Genomic DNA, 24,770 nt, shown 5'->3' on the forward strand with positions numbered 1-24,770 from the left:
GTGACAGGACAGCCACCCAGATGAGTGATGGCAGCTGAATCGCCTAAACACCCACGTGTCAGAATAAAGCAGCGTTCTCAATTCCACTGAAAGGCCAGAAGAGCGGGAAATGAATCACTCGCTTCTTTTGAAAACAAAGAAACAGGTGCAGTGTTCAGTCTACACACACATATACACTGCAGAGAGACACACACACACACACACACACACACACACACACTGCATAGAAGACACCACACACACCACACACACACACCACACACACACCACAAAAACACAACCACACTACACCACAATACATGAGACACACACACGCAAAACACACACACACACACACACACTGTATAGAGACACGCACACGCATACACATACACCCACAATGCATGATATACACACACACTGCAGAGAGACACACACACACATACACACACACTGTATAGAGACACACGCATGCATACACATACACCAACAACCCATGGTATACACACACGTATACGCACACACACACTGTATAGAGACACACACATACACATACACCCACTGTATAGACACGCACACGCACACACATACTCCCACAACACATGGTATACACACACGTATACACACACACTGTATAGAAACACACACACATACACGCACAACACATGGTATACACACACACACACACGTATACACACACACACTCAATACTGCAGTAATTTAAGAAAAAGATGAGTAAAAAAAACTATATAATAAACCACACAGGGACTGAGCAGCACTTGTATGGTCAAAAAATGGAAAAATACATAATACATCTTTGTACTAATGCAGCTAGTCCGAGAACAAGAAAAAGATTTCAGTACTTCAGCACAACCTCTTCGCAAGGATGACATTACTGAATTGGCTGCTATAGAGTTTTATGACATTGGTAAACATATTGGGAGGTCTGACCATCCTTCTGTCTGTACATGCAGACTGCCCCATTCAATTAAAACCACAAATTTGAAAAATAACCAGAATTAATTCAACTTAATGAATACACTCCATCTCATTCAAAGCACTATTAAGTTGTTTCAATGGCTTATAAAGTTGTGTAAGTTAGGCTACTTCATATCATAAATGGCAAGAAGGTTGCTTGCATCAGCTTGTATATAAAATCACTTCATATTTTGTTAGATTAACATTTTTTAAATTATATCTTCACAATGTCAAGCCTTTCACATCTGATACGGGTATACAGCCTCTTAAAACAATCAAACATCCAAAAAAATTCATAATTGAAGGGAGAATGTTATGTTGCCTAAAATATTCTAAATATCAAATCAGAATAAGATGAACATTTTATTTTAGAATAAGAAGGTCGATTTTGTTTTGAGATTGGAAATGTTAAAAATGAAGGATAAACTGCGTCGTAGATCGTCAATATGTGCCTCTGGTATGATCTGATCCAACATGCTTCACTACCATTGCAATTTCCTCTAAGCAGCAACCAGACAGATATTCCACCCTTGCCCCTAGAGTGCAACTTCAGCTGTGTTTGCGCCTTTGCCATGTTTCCATGGAAACCTTCCCAGGGCACACACCATTAAAGAAACAGACACTTGCACATCACTCAAGGAAGCTTTCAAGGGATCTTTAAGTCGGGAGGTGTGTAAAAGATGAAACCCTTTTTTATCATTTTTCCCCCATCGCTGAGCTTTAATCGGCAGAGTGAATGGGGAAACGTGCGCCTCGAATTATCGCACTTGGATATGTCCCCGCATAAGCAGAATTATTCTCACCGCCTCGCCTGTTCGGCAACAGCCTTTTTCCTTTATCTCCGTGAGCAACCCGCACCTTACGGTGCCTTCACAAAAAGCCGTTAGTGATGTCATACTTGAAGGAGTTCGGGTTTAGAACAGCTTTGCAAACTATCTCTTCATTCTTCAGCGCACATCTTGTGTGATTGAGGTTAAAGTATCAGGTAACTGGCTGCACCTATTACATATCGTCATAATTCTTTTGTGTCTTGCAGTGTTTCATTATTTCTTTTTTTTGTACTTTGTTGGCGACCGAGATGATCGACGTTTACGAAACGACAGCGCAACGCAAAGGAGACAGCCTGTCACTCCTTTTGAAACTCACAGCCCAGCTGGATGCCAGATTAATTTCTGAAGCACCTCTGGGAAAAAACAGCCCATCTAAAACAAACCAATCGCTTCATTAATTCAAATGAAAACTTTTACAAAAATTATGTCCTTTTTGTTGCTTATATCTACTGTGATAAGGTTAACAGCCCTGCTAGCATTTACTCGTCATTTTAAATATTTATTTAGGGAAAGTCATTCTTTCTCTGCTCTTTGTGTTGATTAATTCCTTCTTTATTACCCAAGTGTTCATTAGGAACTTGTAACAGCTCTGTTGTGGGAAGATAGGGCTGTGATAGAAGATGTGCAGAAGCCATTATGAATGCTGCATTTAAGAATAATAAATGGCGCTATCAAATTTGTATTTTTTCCCCCCCTGTGTTCAACCTCTTAATGTCCTGAAAATGTTGGCTTCTTCAGTTAAGTCAATTTTGTGTGAAAAACATTCCACTGGTAGGGTCACTTGTTGAGTCAAACTGTGCTCCCCAAAAGTTCTGTTGTAGCTCTGGGATATAACCTCAGGGAAACAACAGATTGGGCTGTATCAGTGGTAGCCAACCCTGTTCCTGGAGATCTACCATCCTGAAGGGTTTCATGTCAACCCTAATTTGGCACATCTGACTCTACTAATTGGCAGCTCTGACAGATCTCTAGTTGTTGAATGAGGCGTGCTTTGTTAGGGTTGGAATTAAAACCCTGGGCCAGGATTCAAACCCAGGACCTTCTCGCTATAAGGCACGCTACCCATTGCACCACTGTGCCGCCCAACATCGATATCAGTTTTTCTTTACTGGATTTAGGTGAAAGATAATGCTCATTACTGCTTTCTAGTTTTTTGCAACAGAACAATGATAATAGTCGTCATAGATGGTGTGTTCACAAGCATGGCCCTTGGGGTGAAACACTTTTCTAAGTGGAGTGATCACCTGCTTAATTTCACCCAACACTCCCAATTTCAGGTGATGCGCATCATAGCCAACTGCACCCTACCCCTTTGACTGCCCCTCTACTGTATTCACATGTACCAAGGGACCTGTGCTCTGCCCTCCCCCCTCCCCCCTCCCTCGCACCCCCCAGAAGCAGCTATTCCTTTTGACAGCTTCAATTCTGACCTGTTTTACAGCTCCCGTTTAGCATTCCCTGGACACCCGCACCTCCGGATTCGAGCAAAAACAGAATACAGAACAGAGAGGAACGCTAAATTTAGGCATCCAATTGAGCAAGCCAACTTGGACAAAACAGATCCATGTCATCATTTTTTTTTAATCTTAAATTCCTCTGGTACCTGAGCCGCTCTCATGAATCAGAAATCTCCCCAGCAGATTAACTCGGGTTTTGTGGTTCCCCAAACTGGACAGGAATTCAAGTAAACAAGTACTTTCAAAGGCCATAGGAAGTTCCCAAGTGTCGTCTTCAAGGGTCAATTTTTCCAATTCAGAGTTCTCCCATTCTGGCTGTTGCCACCTCTTTCATCACTAATTACATGGGCTGTTGGTAAACTAAAACATTTGGGCGCTGGTTGCACCCAATTATGGAAATGACTCCAGGCAGACAGCGTGCTACTTTAGCTTCACGGCGAATGAGCAGAAATGGCAGTTTTGTGGTTTTGGGCTGCTGGGTCGCGTCCTCTTTTAAGGCACGATTCTAGCGTGTGGGCGGGTCCCGCAGCAGTAGTGCAGGTAGACATGCTCATATAGCTGGGCCTGTGTAGAACTAGGTGGGCCAGACCTGCCTAGATGGGCGCTAACAGTACGATGTGGCGGTTCAGATAGGATATATGGGTGGGCCGGGAAATTATTTAGGAAGCTGTGGCCCACCCTGGTCCACCCACGCATACAGTGTCCCAAAGTCACATGTCATTTCCTTGTGCTGTCTGAGCATGTTTTTTTTTCATCCTACACATACCACTAAGTATCACCCACCTCTCTTCGGCCATCTTTATTGTTAACTGCCCACTGATGAACGGACATACCTGCCAGGAGCAGTCACCATTATTAGTTAATATGCCAGCTGCACAGTGCATGAATCCTGTCGGGAAGAACATGTTAGTTATCCGGAATGCACTGTAAAGGCTATCAAAAGGTCCATGTCATATTGGTTCCTGCACGTAAAGAATCAGTGTTCAGGTTTACTGGACAATTCTCAGGAATTGAGACCAAGAGTTGGTCTCATTAGGAGATACAAACAAAAGATTTAGAACCTGTCCATTTGAACTGCACAACTTATGGTTTATCAATGTTTATGTTCCTGAAACAGTAATAACAAAAAAAGCTTTTTATAGCTAGAGTAGCTCTCCGCAGACATACCGCGTTGTTACAAGGTACTTGAGAATTTCCAGGGCACTGTGTAAGAAATGGAAGCTGGGATCATTAAAAGGTGTGCTGCTCCGTGTTGAGTTGTGTTCGTTAATAAAGTTTGTCATAAAGGCTCAGAACTCTCAGAAAAAAAATTCTCTTCAGAGCGCACTTGGCTCCAAACTGCCGCGTGTATTTTTACAACATACAATGGCTTCCAGCAGACAGGATATTGCTGCAGAGCAGCCCTGTGTGCCGTCAGGCCTGTGGGTGGTAATTGCGGTGGAACAGTGTAAGCGCAATATCAGAGATTACACCTGACTGCCAGGGAGACCGATGCCCAATGGCACTTATGTGTGTCATTACACTTTTGAGAATTTTTTCCTACAACTGAAAGATGTTCAAAACAGGATAGCACACAACATCAAAAATACATATTTATTTATTTATTTATTTGAGATTATATTTTGGGTTCTCCCTGGAAACAGGAACATTTGCGTTAGTTACAGCTAACATAATGTGAAGTTACAGCGCACACACGCACACACAACCCCGCCCACTTCAAATGCAAATTCCATCGGTGATTTATTGAGCATCACAGTACATTAAGTTACGCTGGCACGCGTGTCCAGACCCTGGCAAATACATTGTCCATTATTTATCTCTAATTACATTTCCTTATTATTTTATGGCGGTGCTTGCATTTATGGGATACACCGCATGCGATGTGATATTCAGCCCCACAGGCATGTGCATATTGTGGAGGAAATACGAAGACAATAACCATGAAAAAAAAGTGACAGCTCATCACACAACCGGAATGGAATCTGCATTTTCCTTCCTTGCCACCTAGAAAACCTTATTGAACATATTGAATATATTCACACAAAATGCCAGTGAGTGATCCATGGCTAAAGCGGCAGGAACAACTTAAAGTGACTCATGTAGCAACTGAGGAAAAGGTCACGCATGCATTTAATTGAATCTGGTATTACCACAGCTTCAAATGTCCCGGATTCAAATTAAGGGCCTTTAGTTATCACGGGACTTTTATGGTCTCAGTGAATGGCCGTCCATTTTCTTCATTTGAAGTTAAGTGTTCTTGTGGACTTGATTACACACACCTGCTCTGAGGTCCCACCTCTGATTTTGCATTCAGGAACAGGCATTGTGTTAGATGGGGCAGAAAAAGGTAGAGTTCATTTATAATAATGGCTGTTTGTTCTAAGCAAACCTGTTTTCAGTGATTAATCTCAGAAGCAGTGAATACCTTGAAAGTGTTAGATTATTGAACTCTAACTATGAGACTAAATGTTGCATACAGTCGATAGGAATTTTTATAACTGCAGGACAATTTCACAATTATGTGAAATTGAAATATTACTTTTTCTCATTTATAAACTGATGCATGTTGTGTAATGTGTTGATTTAGATGGCACAAATAGTGTATTAAGTAAACTTGCCCTTTCAAAAGTAAACAGGACATGATAAAAGACAATAAGCTTAAGTTTTGCGGGCTCATAGGCTAAAACCACTGACTGCACATCTACCCATGCAAAAATTTACATCCCTATTCAAATATGTAATTAATCCCGAATCCTAAGAAGGATCCATCCATCCATTATCTACACCCGCTTAATCCTGGTCAGGGTTGCGGGAGGTGCTGGAGGCTATCCCAGAGTGCATTGGGTGAGAGGCAGTATTACACCCAGGACAGGTCGCCAATCTATCGCAGGCCACACACACCATTCACTCACACACACATGCCTAGGGGCAATTTATACACTCCAATTAACCTACCTGCATGTCTTTGGACTGTGGGAGGAAACCGGAGTACCTTGAGGAAACCCACGCGATCACGGGGAGAACATGCAAACTCTACACAGAAGGGGCCCGGCCAGGATATGGACCAAGGACCCCTATGAAGGAAATGGGGGTCTAATGTGAGCATGTGGAAAAACAGCCGAATCTCATTTTCATTCATTTCTCTATATTACATTTACCCGGTTAAATGACTCCACAGTTCTACCATTTCCTTCCAACTCAGGGGCTACACAGATTATATTTCCCTCACCTCTTCCCACATTACCCTGCCATTAATGCGTTTGAGCAGACAGAAATTTCTCATTTCATACTATACGCACAGCCCCAATAAAAAGCTCTTTCCATTTTCAAATGATTTAAATACAGTGAAAAAAACAAACATTAGCCGCATATATGTCACCGCACAATCCAAGAGTCTTATGCATCAAATGATTCCATCTGAAGAATCTGGCCCTCAATTCCGCAATGGATGAATCAGGCATGATCATTATCATCGTTCACTGCTTTGAAAAAGAGAGTCCTTCAGCTCAATCGTTTTGCTTTATAATGACATTTAAACAGGTTTCGGCAGCCCTGGTTTATGGGAAAGAAAAATCTCAAATGACGGGAGCATTTAATAAACATTAGGGGCTTAACAGAGCAATTGCTTAAGTTGATAACTAGCATTAATACGTGTTGAACAAGAAAATCCTTCTTCTCTGCTTTTTTCCCTGTAATCGCCACAAAGTGAAATGAAGCTACTATGAATTCATCACAGGTCGAAAGAGAAAATGTTTTAGCTAGATATGGAGTACAAATCCTGTACTCCATATCTGTAGGCTACTTCTACTCTACAAATGCTATTCACTAAATGCTATTTTCCACCAAAAAATGAGACCCCTAGCACTGCACCAGTATTGTGGTGTCAGTTAACTGTGTATCTTATGAAATACAAACCAGGAAGAACAACAATTATAAATCTGTTTCAATATTGCAGGACATTATCTTGACATAAGATAGTTAATATAAGCTGGCTAAATGACATAGCTTAATGTGAAGTCATATTGCACCTGCTACAGTCAGCTTTTATTTTACAACACTGCGATGAAACATTTCTGTCTTTCAAATTAATCTCACAGACACCCGGCACAAAATGTTGTGGCTTGAGCACAGCGCTATAAAAAAAATGTATCAAAACAGAAGAACGGGGTTGGACTTGTCATTATTGCAACCGAATGAAATGTCTTTCCTGCAATATCCTCTCATTCATCACAGAACTTGTGTGAGTTCCTTTTCACTTGCCAATTGAACTAACAGAACTTCACAGTCCAAGCTTCAATATTGTCAACTCTGTAAAATAAATAAAATAACACAAATAACAAAAAGCATTTACAGATTCCCCTCTAAAAATGGCTTCCAGATGGAATAAAGTCATTAGGTGCAGAGGCTGGAGTTTACCCAGCAGGAAATATAGCCAATTCGCTACCTTGTTATAAAAAAAAAATAATAATAATTTTTATTTACTTATCTGGTTAAAGGGCAACAGGGAGACGGTGACAGTGACAAAAATATTGATCTCTTGATCTGGCAACAGAATCTAATATCCACATCGACTCTCTCTGTAATCTAAAAGTTATACAGGATATCAAATGTTGGTCCAACTCGATCAATCTCTAGTCGTGCCCTTCTTTACACAACTGTGTCTTTCAAAGTCTTTTTTTTCCAGTTTCTTTTTTGGTGCTTTGCAATAAATTGCAATGATTTACAAATTACTGTGTGAGACTTTTTTTAATTAACTTGCCAGACATAGTGGTCTATCAAGGCAAGCAATGGCTCGTTGATCTATTTGATGGTAGGGACTTACCTGTAATCAAAGGTTGGCATGCAATCAGGGTATGGTGGAGGTTTTTTCCAGGTAATCCACTGCCATCGCATTCAACTGAAAAAAAACAACCCATCTTATTCATGCATTATGATACAAGAGGAGGACTGGTACAGTATGTATGAGATTGAAAAGCTCTTCTTGGCAGTATTGTGTTGCGATGGTGATTCATTTTGAAGATAACTTTTTCAATCTTTATTGTATGAGAATAATCAGACAGAATAATACTCCAGCTGTCTGGCTTGTCTGTTGAGCAATCAAACTGTCAATAGCTTTTAAAATACTTCACACTTGAGTGAAATCAGTTTGCTTTACTATTCTCTTACTGTCAGCGTTTGGCTGGAGAATGGGGTACTCACTAACATACAAAATGCAGAATATCAGGTTTATTGCCCAAAATGACTATAAAAGCCTTTTTTTTTTTTTTTTTTAAACGGCTGGATGATTGCTTGTTTTAAGATAACCCTTTACAAATACTTCCCAGCACTTTAAGGATTTCAGTTCTTCGTGTCATGAACCTTATTGACAAAAGACAACCAACTTCTTAAAAGCTACTGATTCACATTGAAAATATATAGGCTACGTTTACCGAGACTGGCAGCTATTGAACATGTATACATTAAAAATGATTTAATCTGTTGCAAGTATATTTGGATTGGCCTACCTACTATTAAAGTCATCGGCTGACCAAGCAAATAGTGTAGCATTGGGTAGGTACAAATGTCACATTGAAGAAATCCTGTCACCAAAGCACAACTTATTTTATCTTTCCATTAGCTGAGCTGAAATATTTCAAAAATAAAATCACAGTTAGGAATCTGCAATGAAATTTTACAAGGAATATCATATATACACAAAATGTATTAAAATTCAATTATTCAAATTAAAAATAGTTTTAAAAAAATTATTATTCACAAATAATTTGAATAACAGTCACAACTTGGAGATCTCTCAAGAGCAAGGCTTGCTCCTGGAACCCGTGTACTGACATTTTGGAGCCAATGTACAGAGAGACACCAGCAGTGGAATGAATCATTCGCACAGCGAAAAGCCCTTCTCTTTCCCCTCCTTTTGCATGTTTTTTTTTTTTGACAGTCACTTATATAACGTAATTTTCCTGCCAGCTGTCTGGTAGCCCAGTGACAGGTTTATCACAAGTTTGACAAAAGTAATTTACTCTCTCTGGTCCTTTGTGGCTCATAGTAACGTATCTCGTGAAATCAAAGCCTATATGTTGTTGACGGTATGGCGTTTGCCAGTCGTGATACATGGCACGTTTTGCTCTGTCATTAAAGCCAAACAGATCCTGAAGATTTCCCTGCCATATATCATCCTTCCAGAGACCTTCTGTTAGTCATTTTCTTTCAAAGGACAGCTGGAGTCTTGATTAAACAGATGTTTGAATTCAACGTGCCTGTTGAACTGTTTTGCGCATAAAAGGTAAATGGGACTTAAGCTTAATAAACTATAGCCTATATTGTATTTGAGCATATAGGCCCTATGCATTATTTTTGATTGATTCACTTAATCTTTCACATAAATCCGGAATCAATGACTAAAACAGACCCATTTCTTCGCATATATCATATATACTCGAAGAAATTGCAATTCTATGTAGTTGTCAATATGTAGGTAAATGGTTAGATTGGATGGGCGGAAGTAGCCTACCCGTTTCCGTGATTATGTATTCTTAATTTTGCTTGTTCTTACGTAAATCGAATGAAGTTTGCGGTTTATTTGCTCGTGGCGAAACCCACACTGGCAGTAAATCGACCAAGGTCTTTAGGCGGGGTCGCTTACCAGTGTTGAAACTGAGGTGAACGGTCTATCCATAGCGTTAAGGGCAACCATGGAAACATTTCAACTGTTGCGAAGAAAATGGTGTGCATTAAAGTTCGATAAAACGTTCAGAATTCGTCGTTTGGAAAGTGCATATTTCAGATTTGCGATATGTTTGCTTGGCTACTTCTGACGCTTGTGGTAGATGCGAAAAATGCAGTTTTCCTGCTCTGCGGTAATGCCGGAGAAGCCTCATAGACCGTATAAAAACGGGTAAGCTAATATGTAACGTCACGTGCAGAAGTGCCGGAAGCAGCGTGGACGAGAGCAGGCATGTCAGTCACCAATGGCAAGGAAATGTTTTGCCTAATTCGTTTTTCTGTCATTTAAATTTTGAATGATATTGTTATGTGTCGTGCGTTAAAGCGGGACATATTGGGTTTTATAGTTATATACAGCAGCATGTCTGATTAAAAGTTACTCATTATCTAGTTGTATGCTGCTTGGGGCTATATAAATTAGTGTTCCGGAGGTCTGTGTCACGAAACTGGATTACAGAGTTTGTTGGATAACTGCGCTGTAAAAACCTGAAACCCCCCTAAATCTGGAACATGAACTGAAGTAATAAGAGCTCTTCTGGGTTTTACTCAACGCGTTATCCCGCTAACTCTGTAATCCAGGGGGCATTTCACAACGCAGGTTTACTGAGGTAGCTGGATAACTGCGCTGAGTAAACCCCGGTACAGCTCTTTATACTTCAGTCCATGTTCCAGATTTGGGAGGGTTCCAGGTTTTACTCAGTGCAATTATCCAGCTAACCCAGTAATCCGATTTAGTGAGATCCCCCTGCTTTGTCATACAGGTCCTGGATCTGTGTTAATGTAGACAAGTATGCCGATAATTATGAAAAGACAGTTTATATACGTATGTAAATTAAAAGTACTATTAATCACAGTGTTTTTATTTTTGGTAATGCTCTTTTGTTTTGTTTGTTTATCAGTGTTTTATAGCTATAATTACGGCATTATTCTGGAAGGAACACATTCTGTGATTGATACACATTCTTTATATATGCCTCTGGCTCTGACTACCATCTCAGACTATCCTGCTTACCTCTCTGATGTACTCAACCAAATTTTACTTTCTCATCGCAAATGCTGTCTCATTTCATTTTATTAGAACACCCCCAATTCCCTCAGCATAGATTAAGCACAAACAGGTGTTTGCATAAAAAATATTATGCCACTAAATCTGAGGGAAATGCAGGTGCTCTTGCTTAGCCATGCATGAAATTACATATTGGGTGGTTTTTCTGGGTTCTGTGGCTTTTGCCATCACAATGTTCTGGCCTCTCCAAATCACATAACTGACTGGCTTGGTTAGGTAGCCTATATATAACACAGGAATGCAAGGAGGAGGAGCCACAGTTATGTTGTAGCCTACTTTGCTTATTGTGTCTGTGTGCATATTGTATATCTGGACAATAAAGTTACTTCATTTTCAGCTGTTTTTTTTCTGATCGTTACCGGCTGGCTAAGTGTTATGCTGAGATGAAAAACGTTTGAAAAGATCATTTTTCTGGCCTGGGCTACTGGGGGGTTTATGCTGTCAAGGCCTTGTTCTAATGTGTGGATGAGCCGCCTTATATGGTATCAAATCAGGACCGTGCCAGTGCTGGCTGTGGCTGTGGCCAGCAGCACCGCAGGGTGACGCATCACCGATTGAAGCGATGCCCAGGAAGGGAGGGAGTAAATTCAGCCGGCCTGGATGACTGCGGCTCATCGCTCACCAGTGACCGGCGCTGGTCAGTCGGGTGCCCGCGGTCTGCCCGCTAAAACGGAGCAAGAAGCGTCCTTCCTTCCACTCGCGACTGCGCGAGAGCAGCTCGTGGACCGCGGCCTGAAAAGAAACAGCGGCTTTCAGAAATGGGCATAGCTAACTGATAACGACTGGGCGTTCCAAATTGAGATATAAAGTGAGAAAAACATAATAAATAAATAAAAGGCAAATAGCCTGTACCTCTGTGTGCATAATACTGTGTGCATCCGTGGGCTTACATGCAGTCTAGAGGAATCCAATCAGCTTGTAGTTCAGCTGCAGCTTTATTTTCATTTGGCTTTTCCACAGAACAGCACGCCAAATGAACTGTCAAATCAAGCAACGCACCAACACGTCCAACAATATTGTTAGTTGTCCTGCTGCGACTGAAATTGTAATTCAATTAATGCTGTGTGTATTTGAGAGGAGTGTTGGCATTAACTATAGTATTTCTCTTTTGGGCTGAAAAAAAAAAAGATATGCTGTCTTAACCCGATGAAAATGAAATGTACAGGGTGAATCATTGCTGAGGCAAACCAATTTATTTAGTCACTGTGAGGTGCTAAGTTATTTATTACTTGTCAGTATGTGCTGTTAGTTCAATTTAATTTCAAGTACAAAAAAAGGCAGGGCTTGGCAGAGGTGTGTTGGGGAAGAAAAATGACTCTTCGGAAAAGGCACACAGGGAGTGTTTAGATAACAGCCTCTCTCCCGTGTTAAATATTCAGCGTTTTCCACAGGTATCGCCGTGGAGCGCCAGAAAAGTTCGGATAAATATGTAAAAGGCCCGATGTCACCATAAACAGGCCACTGGTGATGGTACGATGGTAGCCATAATAATAACAACTAGACAAATTCAAATAAAACAAAATTCAACAAATAAAACAAATTCCTGCAGAAATTGTGAAGTGTGGTTGCCGCCAATGCAAAGTCAACTTTGTACTGAACAGAGTGAACAGTGTCTGTAGTATGAGCAGAAACAGAGTATTGTGTGTGCTATAATATCACGGCAACAAGGTGGTTTGCAACGCATATATACAGAGCTAAATTAACTCTTCATCAAAACTTGATGTGTGCTATGGTGTTCAAGGTGCTTGCTATGGTGTTGCTAGGTAGTTGCTAAGGTGTTTTATGTGGCTGTTAGGGTGTTGCTAGGTAGTTGCTAAGGTGTTTTACGTGGTTGCTAGGGTATTCTAGGGTTAGGGTTTGGGTTATGGCTAGAGTTAGGGCAAGGATTAGGGTAAAGTTTACAGCTACCGTTAGGGTTAGGGTTAGGGTTACTGCTAGGGTTAGGCTTAGGGTTACAACTAGTGTTAGGGTTACAGCTAGGGTTAGGATTACAGCTAGGGTTAGGGTTCCTTTAGGGTTACAGCTATGGTTAGGGTTAGGGTTAGCGTTACAGCTAGGGTTAGGGTTGCCAAAGGCAACCACACTAATTATTAATATTGTTATTATTATGGAATGAACATTGATTTCGTAATAGTCTGTTTTTGTTGTTGATTTTAGTTTGCCGAAGACGAATGAGTTAAGTACAGAGGTATCGTCCCTTTGAGTTATTAAAAAGTTATTAATTCTTATTTCGTATTCATCGTCTCTGCTGTCTCGATTGCACAATCAGTCCTTTTAACATTCTCATCTGATTAAAGAGACAATACTGAACACAATGGCATAATTGTTAATGTTCACAGTTCAGTGTTTAGTACCAGACTACTATGATGACTGTTAGTGCTTTCAATGCCTGGAAGTCAAATCAGATCATGCGATGCAAGTCACATGTTGTTTTCCTCACCGCCCCCCTGTTACAGTTTGGCTACCTTGTGATTGTCATGTCACTTCCTGTTTTCTAATCGCAGAGGGTGGAAACTCCTCTGTACACCTGAGTCAATATTCACATTCTCTTAGTAATGCAGTAATGGACACATAATGCAGAGAACCTTATTATTGCTGGAGATCTTTTTGTAAAGGCAGCATGATATGGGTAATTGCTTGACTGGATCTTTGACCATGTAATTGTATTTGTACAGAATGACTCATACTTTGCAGTTGTTACAGAGGTATGAAAATGCAACACAAAATTTATGAGGATTTTTGGTTTACTTCAGGACACCTTTTTTTTCCAAAAAACTGACTGCGATGAGGCCTTTGGACTGCAGCCATTTTTTATTATGAGTGTGGGCTTATAAAGCCAGGATCTCATATTAAAGAGAAAGAGGGCTCTCGTCCCCTGGAACCTGTTTTGCTGAACACTCTTGACCCCGAACGCCTGTTAATCTGACCCCGCGGCGTCTCCGCGCGTCCGACGGCTCTCCGTATCGAAGGCCTCGGTTTGGCTGGCAGCGGCCGCGGCGTGTGAACGAGGGAATCTGCATCGCCGGGTCCCCAAGGCGAGAGAAAGCCAGAGCGAATCACTCAGCGGTGATTATGTCTACATCCCTTCATCCCAAACACCCCCTGCCAGCGCGTTTCGGTGTCAGTGAAATGCACGGCCTTGTGGAAATGCAAGAGAGCTGCTGAAAGATGTGGATAGCTAGCTTGGTTTGGCCCTGCGTGAGGAATTTGAATGGTCTGATAGGACAGGATAGGATAGGACAGGCTTACTATGCTCAAGTCCCAGGAGCCTGAAATTTTACTGTTAGAGTACTGTTTTGGAAATTACGCCAAAAAATGTTTTTTTTTTTAGCAGAGTAATGGCTTGGCTGGCAAGAACACAAATATGGTACATTTTGATTTGGGATCGATAGAGTGGCATAAATGCATGGGTTCCAAATAATCAGAAGCCCTGACCATTCTTTTTTACTGCAACATTATTGGCAACAAAGAGCCAAATTTCCATTCACAGAAGGGCCATGAGCCAGCCAGAGAGCCCAAGACTAATGCAGGCTACTGAAATGACATGCTTCACTTTTTCACTAGAGCTTTGGATCTGTCACATAGAATTACACCAGCTGCACAAACAAAACACCACGTCCATTAGTTTATATAGACAAATTATAAAATCAGCCTTTTAGTATTCACAAGGACATTCCAACCATTGCTTCATTCTGACCGAGATAAACTGAACCACAGTTAGCTTACAGATGTGTGAGTTAGGAATTTGGCGCCGTGGTCAACTTGACGGCAACAATTTCTCAACTTCTTTTTAAAAACATGTATCATGATGACAATGTTAGTTCCACCAGTTAGACTTCAGAGAATGTTTTGTTTTTTGAATGATTCATTTTTTTTTTGAAGGTCTTGAGGACACCATGCATTGTGTGTGTGTGTGTGTGTGGAAGCACAGAAGGGACTGCATCGTCGCATTTGGATGGGAATGCGGAGCACAGAACCCAAAACAGCAGAGAGGCATAGTCTTGTGACCTTTTATGCCCGCAATGGTTGCGACCATTGGGTTGCTAGCTGACTGAACTGATCCTGACAGAATATCTGCTAGTACTCTCAAAAGAACAGCTGCCTTTGTTAGTCTCTTGGCAAAGGTAATACTAGGGCTGGACTGTCTTTAAAAGTAAAGCTTCCTTTCCTTGGGATAATCATAAATGGTCATGAAACAAACAAACAAACAAAAAAATGACTGACAGGCAGCCATAAAAAGTTTGCTTATTTTCCTGAACGCAGTTGTGTCATCTGTTGATAGAAACACTCTATCCATAAGAACAATCACGAGTTTAGAATGCAATGATGAAACTGAGAACAATTTATGTATTGTGTGGGCAGATTTTTTATTGGGCAGTCTGTACAAAGCCCTGGAATTGTTTACAATTATTTTGTGTTCAGAGGCATTAATTAAGGCATAAGCAAGGCATAATTAAATAAACCAATGTGTTTTGCAGAGAAGGATTAGACATTTAAAAGCCCCCCCTTCTGTTCTTTATTAATATACTGAAAAGAATCCTTGTTCCCTTACACAAAATAAAGTGGGTGATCTTCAAAAGAAGTCCATCCATTATAAGGGCATATCCATAATTTGCCCTCTGTTTGCATTCACTTCTTGCTCTTCAAGTTATGAGCTGCAACCTGTTTTTCCCGAAAATAGTTGTGTCCTGGGATTTAAATTTGCGTCCGGGGATTTAACTCACCAAGTGTACAGTTGTGCCCCCACAAGGAAGTTGCATTACTGTATTTTTAAATAGTCAAGAAAGAAGTGGGGCGCTCCTTGCGACTTTTGCTTATGCGCCCCACTTTTTGGGGGAAGTGTTTCTGAAACTAGCACTTTGGCAAGTGCACTTAGCCCTTTTTGCATTCTTTTGAAATCACCCCCACAATTCCATATCTATCACAACCTCTGATCTCAAAGGAGTTCCTGTAACAGTGGACAATGAAGTCATCCAATAAAATAATCCATAACATGGAAACTTACAATGAAACTGTTTCGTGGACTTGCTCTAAAATTAGCCCATGAAACAAGCCCAGTCTAATCTCTGGAAAAGCAAAATCATGCCGTAGCATCATTGCTTGGAAGCATGACAGGGATGAATGACACATACACATACACACACCCCAAAGGAAAGATATTTTAAAATCCCAGATACCATTTTCTGGGAAAAGTGGGTCACAAACAACCGGAGAGGAACTCTTAAGCTGCGCTGACTAGCTACACTCTAAGCCACCAAGTTTCAGTTGAAAATATCCTTTTCATGCACCAAACTAATCGGAAGTAAAAAATAAAACTATTTGGGGGGCAGGGGGTAACCTGTAGGTTCCACCATTTAAAGAAAAAAAAGCACATTTAAAGAAAAAACAAAGGAGGATCTCAGTTAAGGCCACCTTATATACTATGGCATCAAAGGCCTTGTGAGCAATGCTGTAGCCCCATGTAAAGTGGAATTAGGAGCACAGTCACATATAGTATTGAACTCTTTTTTTATCCATACCTTTTGTTGTATCGCTTACAACAGGTGTAACATTAAGTGTAAAAAATGGCTCATATTGGTTTACAGTAATGCAGATCAGTTTCTGACATAGAGAAATGCATTAATATGCATTGTGTTGCTTCACTATTAGTCTGCAGTTCCTAACTTACATTAACCCCGAGAAAGTGTATTTTCTATCAACATTAAAAAAAAGAAATTGCAGTCAAGTCCAGCTTCAGCTGGTACCTCAGAATCTACCTTGGGTGTGTGGACAATTTTATTTAATCCACCTGTCCAGCAGTGGGCTTGAATGTGACTTTCTCTGCTTTCACATTTGCTTCAGCAGACACGTAATTCACGTAAACTTATGGCAACTGAAATGATTATGATCAGTCCGAGAGCACTTGAAATAAACTACACTGCATGCCAAATGTAGTGCTTGTGCCACAGGTATTTAACTAATCTACTAAAATAACTTTGCTGATGTATTTGCTGCATGGATGCACTTTAAAATATGTTTTCCCTACTCTACTGCTAAGTAAGTAAAGGAATAATCTCCACAATCATTTCAGTAGTTAATACTTAAAAAATATATATAAACAGAGTTAACCATCAAATAAATATTTGATATGTTTATGGTCTTTATCTTCTGTGGCTTTCAAAAACTTGGACCCTGTTTTAAAAATGAGTAAACTTGTAAACTGCGGCCCAGTAAAATGAAGTTAATTAACCGTCTGCCTGTTCAGCCATTTCTGGCTTCGAGACCGCAACAGATAGCGTCAGTCTCTTTATTGCTTTTGCACAGCTATAAATGAAAATCTGTCAAATTTAGCTGCCTTAACACCTATTAACAACTCTTCAAAGTGTATTATGTGTGCACTATTATTTATTTATTTTATTTTTTGAAGTAGCATTTTTCCCTTTTGAAAACGGCAATAAATTCTGGAAAAAACACCCGCTGTTAAGTGCTAGCGAGGAGAAAAGTATAATTATTTATGCATTTGCTAAAAAAAATGCTTCTTTTAAATGCAAATACCCCAGAGGCACTTCTGGGCATATTGTGCAGTTCATTTATGCACAAGGGGGGATGTTCCACTTTGAATCTGCATGTAATTGCATCCGTCTCATCTATACAGTTTAAAAGAACAAAGCTGGAAAAAGCAAGGTGAGAGTGTGCTATTCGCTCCACTCTACCACAAAGAGAGAAAGCACACGGAATCCATTTAATAGTGATATTAATGGAACAAATCGGTAGGCACTTAACTTCATTAAACTGGTGCGAAGCCTTCTATGGTTATCAAAGCAGGACTTCATTTTCTGGCGTTTGTCACATGGAATGTGTAGACCTCAACGCTTTTATTTTGAGAGATTTGAGAGATTTTAAAGGCAAAGAAAAACTATAAACGAACGTGTGCAGCTACAGCAACATGACTATGGGACAAAGAAAACTGAAATCTTACAAGGCTATAAGAAATGAGTTTTCATGATCTTAGATCCCAACTTGTCTTCACAAGACTATACATAAATAAATTGTGCTGAGGGGTGCAATCTTTCTGCCGTTTAAAAACAAACAAATACTGCCTTACAGAGCATGTTAGGAACACAAGCCGGCATGAAAGAGAAGGCCTTATGAAAAAGTAGTATGAAAAAATACAATTATTAATATTATCATAATCATTATCAACAAAATATAATTAATATAATACATCATTATAACCATTCATATTGGACATAGGCTCACTTTTGATTTTTATGGAAGTGCTGAGTTATTAACCCTATGATCTCTTTAAAGATTTTCCCATGATCCTCTCTGACGCTAGCTTTTCCCTGCCACTGAAACAGAGGCTCTGAGGCAGTCCTCAGATAAAGGAGATCTGCGTGAGGGCAAGAGCCCTATTCAGTTTGTGCTTCAGAGGTGGAGAGCTGAATCTGACTCTCTCTCTCTCTCTCTCTCTCTCTCCCCCTCTCTCTTGTTCTCTCGCTCTCTCCGTCGTTCTCTCTCTCTCCTCCATCGACACATTTACCGCTACATTGATTCTCAGGCCCGCTGAAGTGCCTTTCTGTCTGGCCGGCTGGCCCAGCCGCAGTCGGCTGATTGCGCCATTAGAGAAATGGGGCCCGCCTGGTGTTCATCTCGGCTTGGGGCCCAAACTGCAGTCTGGGCAGAACAGGGCACCAGTAATGATGTCCATATCCACTGTTCTTTGTAAAAAGTTGTGTTAGTCGCTCCGGATAACAGTGTATTCTAAATGCCCGTAATGTAATGTAATGTAATGTAATGTAATGTAATGTTCTGACTGCGTTTTGGATTATGTCTATACATGGCTCTTAATAACTGCTTCATAAAGAATAGCCTACATAGCACCTTCATAAGCATTACACACTACACATGCATTCTTATTTCTTATAACCATAAACAGGCACATGGTGTTTTACATCACTGTGGTTGCAGCAAAAACTGTTACTTCGTGTCTGTGTAGAGCTTTTTGTCAACTCTTATGAAGGGTCATTTATAGAAAGTGTTCTTGAACATTGGTATGGTTGTTTCCTATCTGTAGATAGCATTAATGAAAATAAGGTTATTAACAGTCTCATGGATTATGCTATCAGACTACTATTAAGCAAAACATGTTTATGCATTCATATGATATTAAGTACTAATTGGGGATAGGTGGCCAAAACCTTAATGAGAAGTACAAAACAGCACAAACCCTGAAGCCATCTGTCTATCTGCCATAGTCAGATAAAAATGTTCAGGACCACGTCAAACTGATATTTTGCACCAATTTCAAGGCCCCATTCCCACGTCAACAAGCCCTTCACCACCTGAAAATAGCCCCCAAGAGGTCCTTTCTGACCCTGGAGTACCGTTGCCATGAGTAATATTTCAAATCAAAAATGATTACGTAGATTACATTCGGGAAAAAATCACGTGCGTCACATAGATGAGGTTTATCGAAAAGGAACAGCTCTACAAAAATATCAAGTTGTCACATCGAGTTTATACCCGGTTTCATTTGTGTCTACCCGCACATAATCCAACTCTACTGCACGTGTAGAGCGTAACATATCCGTAATATACTTGGTTAAGTTCCGCATTTAAAGTTGAAGAGTTTAACAAAACCAGCCCCAGCTGAAAATCCATACAGTGCATCCGCTCCCGCTGTGGAGCAGCATGGGGTTCGAGCACAGTGCCGAATTGGACCGTGGTAATGAGATACACCCGCCTGAACCCGTGGCTCGGAAAAATGCAAACATGCTACACCTACCTGAACTCAATTTCGGCAAACATCATCTGTTTGTAGAGGCGATGACTAAATGTTTACATGAGGAAAACAGTACGCCTCCAACACCTGAGCGCACGGAGGGTTTTGCACATCCTCGAGGGGCTGCTTTTCTCACAGCTGATGATGTTGATGGGCTGTCTCATCAATTGCCATCAGCAAGCATTCTATATATAGCGCTTTCTGTTGCCGTATAATTTAAACAGCAAGCATTGTGTGTTTGTGTGCGTATGTACACAACTGATGATAGCCATCAACGTAATCAGCTGTGAGAAAATCATATGGCACAGAACAAAACCAGTAGTCATTCTGCTTGTGTTTTGTAAACGCTGTAGAGAGTTAAGCTCCTAAATATGACATGCAATTTTACATATTAAAACCAGAGGAATGAGCACACATCTTCAGATTCTGTGTTTCCATGTCTTCAAATAGACAGAGGAAATATAATCATCTCAGATTAACAGAACTGCTCAGCTCCCCACTTGGCGCTGCACAACTGAAGCCCAGGTCTAAAACCATCACACAGCCCCTGACATCCACAGTGCTAGGCTGCCACCTAGAGTCCAGCACAGGAACTACACAATGTTTGGCTAGTGTATTGGGAGAGAATGTTTTTCAGCAGACTCCACTGCTGGAGTTAAAGTTCTCTCTCATGTTTTTAATTAGTATTTTATATCTTGCTGTAATGGGTGAAAAAAACTAAACTGTTAATATTTAATATCTAGTAATTATGACACTGCAAGCAAGCATGTCTTACATATTCTCATTTCATTATTAGCGCCTGTATTTTACACCAATAAACTGGCTAATTGGGTCTTGTTTATTTGCATATTTTAGAACAACAGGCGAGTTATGCAAAAAGAGAGAGGAAAAACCAAGCGAAAGATAGCGAGAGAAAGCCAAAGTCTGTTTACAACAAATGACGAAAGCTTTATTAACAGGAAGAGAAACAGATGTTCAGAAAGTAACAGGTGCATTTCAAATAATCCTCAAACGTGCATATACCTGAATCCCTCCCAGCTGCCCGCGTTTCCACAGTCAGACACTGATGGTGGGAGAGGTAGAGCGTGCACGTGAGTTTTGCATTTCAGCCCCATTTTAGACCTTTGACCCCATTTTAGCCACGCCCCCTTCCCGGGTCTATTAATCCAATAGGTCCTTATCGAGTTAACAGGGGCAAAGGGTGTGGTCGAAGTCAGGGTGGGGTTATCACAGATAGCCATTTACAAACATAAGTAGATCAGCTGTCGTCCACCAATGAGACTACGACATTAGTACCAAGGAGGCGGTGAACGGGAGGGATTTACAACGAGGTCGGTACCACCGAGCCCCGACAGGGTACGAGGAAACGGGCCAGCAGTCTGGGTCTTTGGAGGGATGTTTCAGGACTCAGACTCTCTCTTTAGCCAGCTGTGCCGCGGCGGCGTCAGGCGCAGGTCTGCTTCTTCACCTCGCCGGCCTTCATCAAGGCCTTTATGGCCCTGGCCCTCATCTCCAGCTCCAGCAGCTCCAGCTGCTGGGCCGAGGGCTGGGTCACTGCAGGGCCCGGGCCCGGTAGCACCGCCGCAGCCGCCGCCGTCGCCGCGGCAACCCCCAGCCCCTCCCCCGTCAGGGGCGGAGCCTCTGGGGCCGCGTACGCGGCGGGGCTCTCCGCCGGTTCCGCCGGCGCCTCCTTGGTGGGGGAGGACGCCAAAGCCAGGATCTCGCAGACGCTCTTCTCTATGTCCTTCTGCAGGTCCCTCTTTGGGTCCTGAGGCCTCGGGGCTTCTGGTTCCGGTAAAACCGCGGCCGGTGGCGCCACGGGCGCGGGCTCCGCCCCGCCGTCCGCTGGCTCCGCCTTCTCGGGCACCTCCTCTTTGTGCCCTTCGATGTCGCTGTCGTACATGTCGGCGTTAATGCTCAGGACGTCGCTCTCCTCCCCCGATCCGCCACCTTCTGCACAACCACAGGGTAGAGAAAAGGAGAGGTGTACTGGTGTACTGGGATTTGGAATTAACCCACCAATCAGTTAGGCAATTAATCAATCAATCAAGCAAGCAAGATGTTACAGATTTCTGCTCAAATATCTAATATATCTAAGCCCGCTTGTTCTTAAATCAATCAGTCACTGAAGACGAGTGATGTCGGAGGGGTCATGTACCTTGCTTGTCCTCCGTTTCGATGTTCTCTTTCAGAGATGAAGTGGAATCCACATTGTTGTCCTGCCTGCAGTGCACAAACCAAACAAAGATGTTCAGTCTTCTTTAACAGAAAAAAATCTCATTGATGTTTTGTTTTATGTTTTCCAAAAACTTTGTCCTCCACACAAAAGGGCATTTTCACTTCCCATAAAACTCACAAAACTCATTTATGATGGGTTTGTGAAGCATCTCAAATTCAATTGAGAAGTTCTAAAAAGCAATTTCTCACAGTTTTTCCTTCTACAATGAGACTATAACAAAGTAAGGTCAGGTTACTGGCTGTCTGTTTTCGGTTTCTTTCGGTTTTCATCCTCTTCTGCATCTGAGGCACCCGCAACTTCTTCTCCTTTTCGTAAGGATACACAAAGGCAAGAGAAATGCAAACAGGCATTCAGCAGATAACCAGAGAGGGTACGGAATGACAGATGTTTCACTGGCAAAACACCAAAACTGACGACAAACTCTGACCGCAAAAAAACACTAAAAAGAATTTAGTAGCCTAGATGTTTAAAGCTCTGTCCTTACCTTCAAGAATCTGGATGAGATTACTTTGCGAGAGCTGCTCCAACTGTTCCCAACACAGCTGCTTGATTTCGTCAAAGGTACAGCTCTGTGAATATCAGCAATGCATTTCCCCTTTATTAACAAACCAAGGGTAACCAGGAGGACAACTCCAGCGCTTGCCAGAGATGAAAGCGGGAATTTGAAGACATTTTAGAGAGGATATATACCTTCAGCTCATCGGGAAGCATTTTTTTCAGTTTGTTCTCCCCCAACACCCGGAAGCACTGCTCGAGCATCTCGTGCCTGTCCGCGACGTAGGCGCTGATTGGCTTGAACTGCACGCTCAGATCCAAGCCCCCTTCCTCCATATCGCTCGGTTCATCAGCGCACTCAGGCCCGACATCTTCTTTCAGGTCCTGATGGATGAAGAAAGAAGCAAGTCAAATTACAAGCTATACCAGGGGTGCCAACGCTGGTCTTTAAGAAACCAATTTATTTAGACCTAAAGATACTAGGTGTGGCAAGTCAACTGGGTCACCTAATTTCATAACTACTTTGCATGAGATTGCATTTTAATCTGACAGACGCTTTTATCCAAAGCAATGTACCATAAGTGCATAACTAAGGTCATTGGAACAACTAGAGAACACAGGTCTGATAAGGTACAATTCTCATGAAGTATCGCTTATCCATAGCCATGAACATCAAGTCCAGTTCACACGGTAAGCATAGGCTAAGTGAGTAAAATTATGAAAAGTCATAAATTAGCAGTGAGGCATGATTACAAGAGATATGATAAAGAGCTGCAACATCAGGATGAATATCAACATCTGGTACATATCAAGGGGCTAGCCAAACAACACTGAAGCAATGTTAGCCACACGTAGCTAGCCAAGTAGGGGGAAAATGATGGTCGTAGACGTGTACAACTAGCTCGGTAGCATGCTAAGTTAAATTTGACATCATTTGTAGTTGCTCTTACAATTAACATCCCAAATCCAGAGGGTCAACATCTTTTCTGAGAGGAGACTGGACACGTATGTACCGTCATTGTACCTTGCTAGGTCCAGGTAACAACTGCAGGTGGAATGAAAGCATATAAGTTAACGTCAACTGAACGTTACCTCCATGCTCGATCCAGTACTTCTTCGTTTTCTGTCCACATTGCTTTCATCAGAATGAGAAGTTTTCCTTTTCTTCTCCTTTGTAGTTTTTTTCCCAGGCATTGTTTGTTGTTGTCTAGCTAACGTTCACTTTTTTATGACAGCAAGTAAATGACTGGGTGCAGTTAAAGCTATTTAACTAGCAATCGGTTTGCATTTTTTGTTTTACCCAATGTTTCTTTAAATCACGACGACCATTCGGTTCGTTAATCCTACATTACAGATGAATAAGTGACCAAGAGGTGTAACTAAGTAGCCACGAGGCTAACTGAAGCACAAAACAACTCAAGCAGAAGACCGTCGCACGCTGTTTACGTCATCATCATTAGCACCTTCCATCGCAAGCAGGTTCAGAATGGATACACTGACGGCCCCGTTGATGCATTACGACCAAGATGGAAATCTGTGTGTACAATTTCAGTTTCCAAATTATTTAAAAGTGGTAAGTTACCAAAGTGAACCATATCTTAAGAGAAACATGCTTAAAAGTTGAAAGATTGATAATATCAATACATTTATTTTTGGTCAGTTTGTGAATTTTGGTTTGAAGGGAGAGTGAACATGGTTCTTTTTCAGTATTTAAGGATTAAAGACTTTTTTAGAACAGATGTGCATTTGAAAAGCAGAAAGGAAACTACCGGAAATGTTGTGTCGACTTACCCTTGAAAACACTTGAAAAATGTTTATGGACATGTAACTAAATATAACTAGAATCAATTTGAAATTGATTAACGTTTTTAAGATTCACCAATGTTACACTAAACCATTTGTTTTGAATTTTAAATAAGCACCAAGAATGGCTGATTTAAATGTGTAAATGTGAATGTGTAAATTAAATATCAAATGGCCCAGTACATTTCTTTCTTTCTTTTGGTTAAATGCATATCAACCACTTACTAAAGCGAGAAAACCTTGTGGCATGTTAGCTGAAAAAACGATATACAGTAGTCATGCAGTTTAATAACGGAACGTTCTAGAAATCCTGAAACTCCACACATTACCAATGCGCTTTAAGGATAGTCTTGTTTATGGCAAAGCAGCTGCAATTCTTTGTGATTCAGCGAGGAGTGGGAACTTGTTGACGGCTCCTTATGAGACATTCACTGAAATA

The 24,770-nt window shown here is 41.2% G+C and overlaps 1 protein-coding gene and 1 long non-coding RNA gene across 3 annotated transcripts in view; both read right to left on the reverse strand.

Annotated features, from left to right (window-relative positions):
- LOC135259937 (uncharacterized) overlaps positions 1 to 10,158 on the reverse strand; it is a 92,646-nt gene extending 82,488 nt beyond the window's left edge. The window contains exons 1-3 of one of the 2 annotated variants that reach the window (XR_010331433.1): positions 9,885 to 10,158; positions 8,067 to 8,141; positions 6,080 to 6,318 (exon numbers count right to left, since the gene is read on the reverse strand). This is a non-coding gene — a long non-coding RNA (uncharacterized LOC135259937). Of the gene's footprint in view, positions 1 to 6,079; positions 6,319 to 8,066; positions 8,142 to 9,884 lie in introns of those variants that run through there. The other variant, XR_010331432.1, reaches the window with a different exon arrangement.
- Positions 10,159 to 20,717: 10,559 nt separating this feature from the next.
- LOC135259940 (caspase activity and apoptosis inhibitor 1) lies at positions 20,718 to 23,991 on the reverse strand. Its single transcript, XM_064344901.1, has 6 exons — positions 23,621 to 23,991; positions 22,724 to 22,912; positions 22,518 to 22,602; positions 22,269 to 22,338; positions 21,953 to 22,017; positions 20,718 to 21,747 (listed from the first exon to the last, which is right to left on the reverse strand). The coding sequence occupies exons 1-6, from the start codon at positions 23,720 to 23,722 to the stop codon at positions 21,239 to 21,241; spliced, it is 1,020 nt and encodes a 339-aa protein (XP_064200971.1). The 5' UTR covers positions 23,723 to 23,991; the 3' UTR covers positions 20,718 to 21,238.
- Between the last annotated feature and the right edge of the window lie 779 nt (positions 23,992 to 24,770).

Source organism: Anguilla rostrata, chromosome 7, assembly GCF_018555375.3.
Source record: "Anguilla rostrata isolate EN2019 chromosome 7, ASM1855537v3, whole genome shotgun sequence".
In the NCBI taxonomy this organism is placed as follows: Eukaryota; Metazoa; Chordata; class Actinopteri; order Anguilliformes; family Anguillidae; genus Anguilla; species Anguilla rostrata.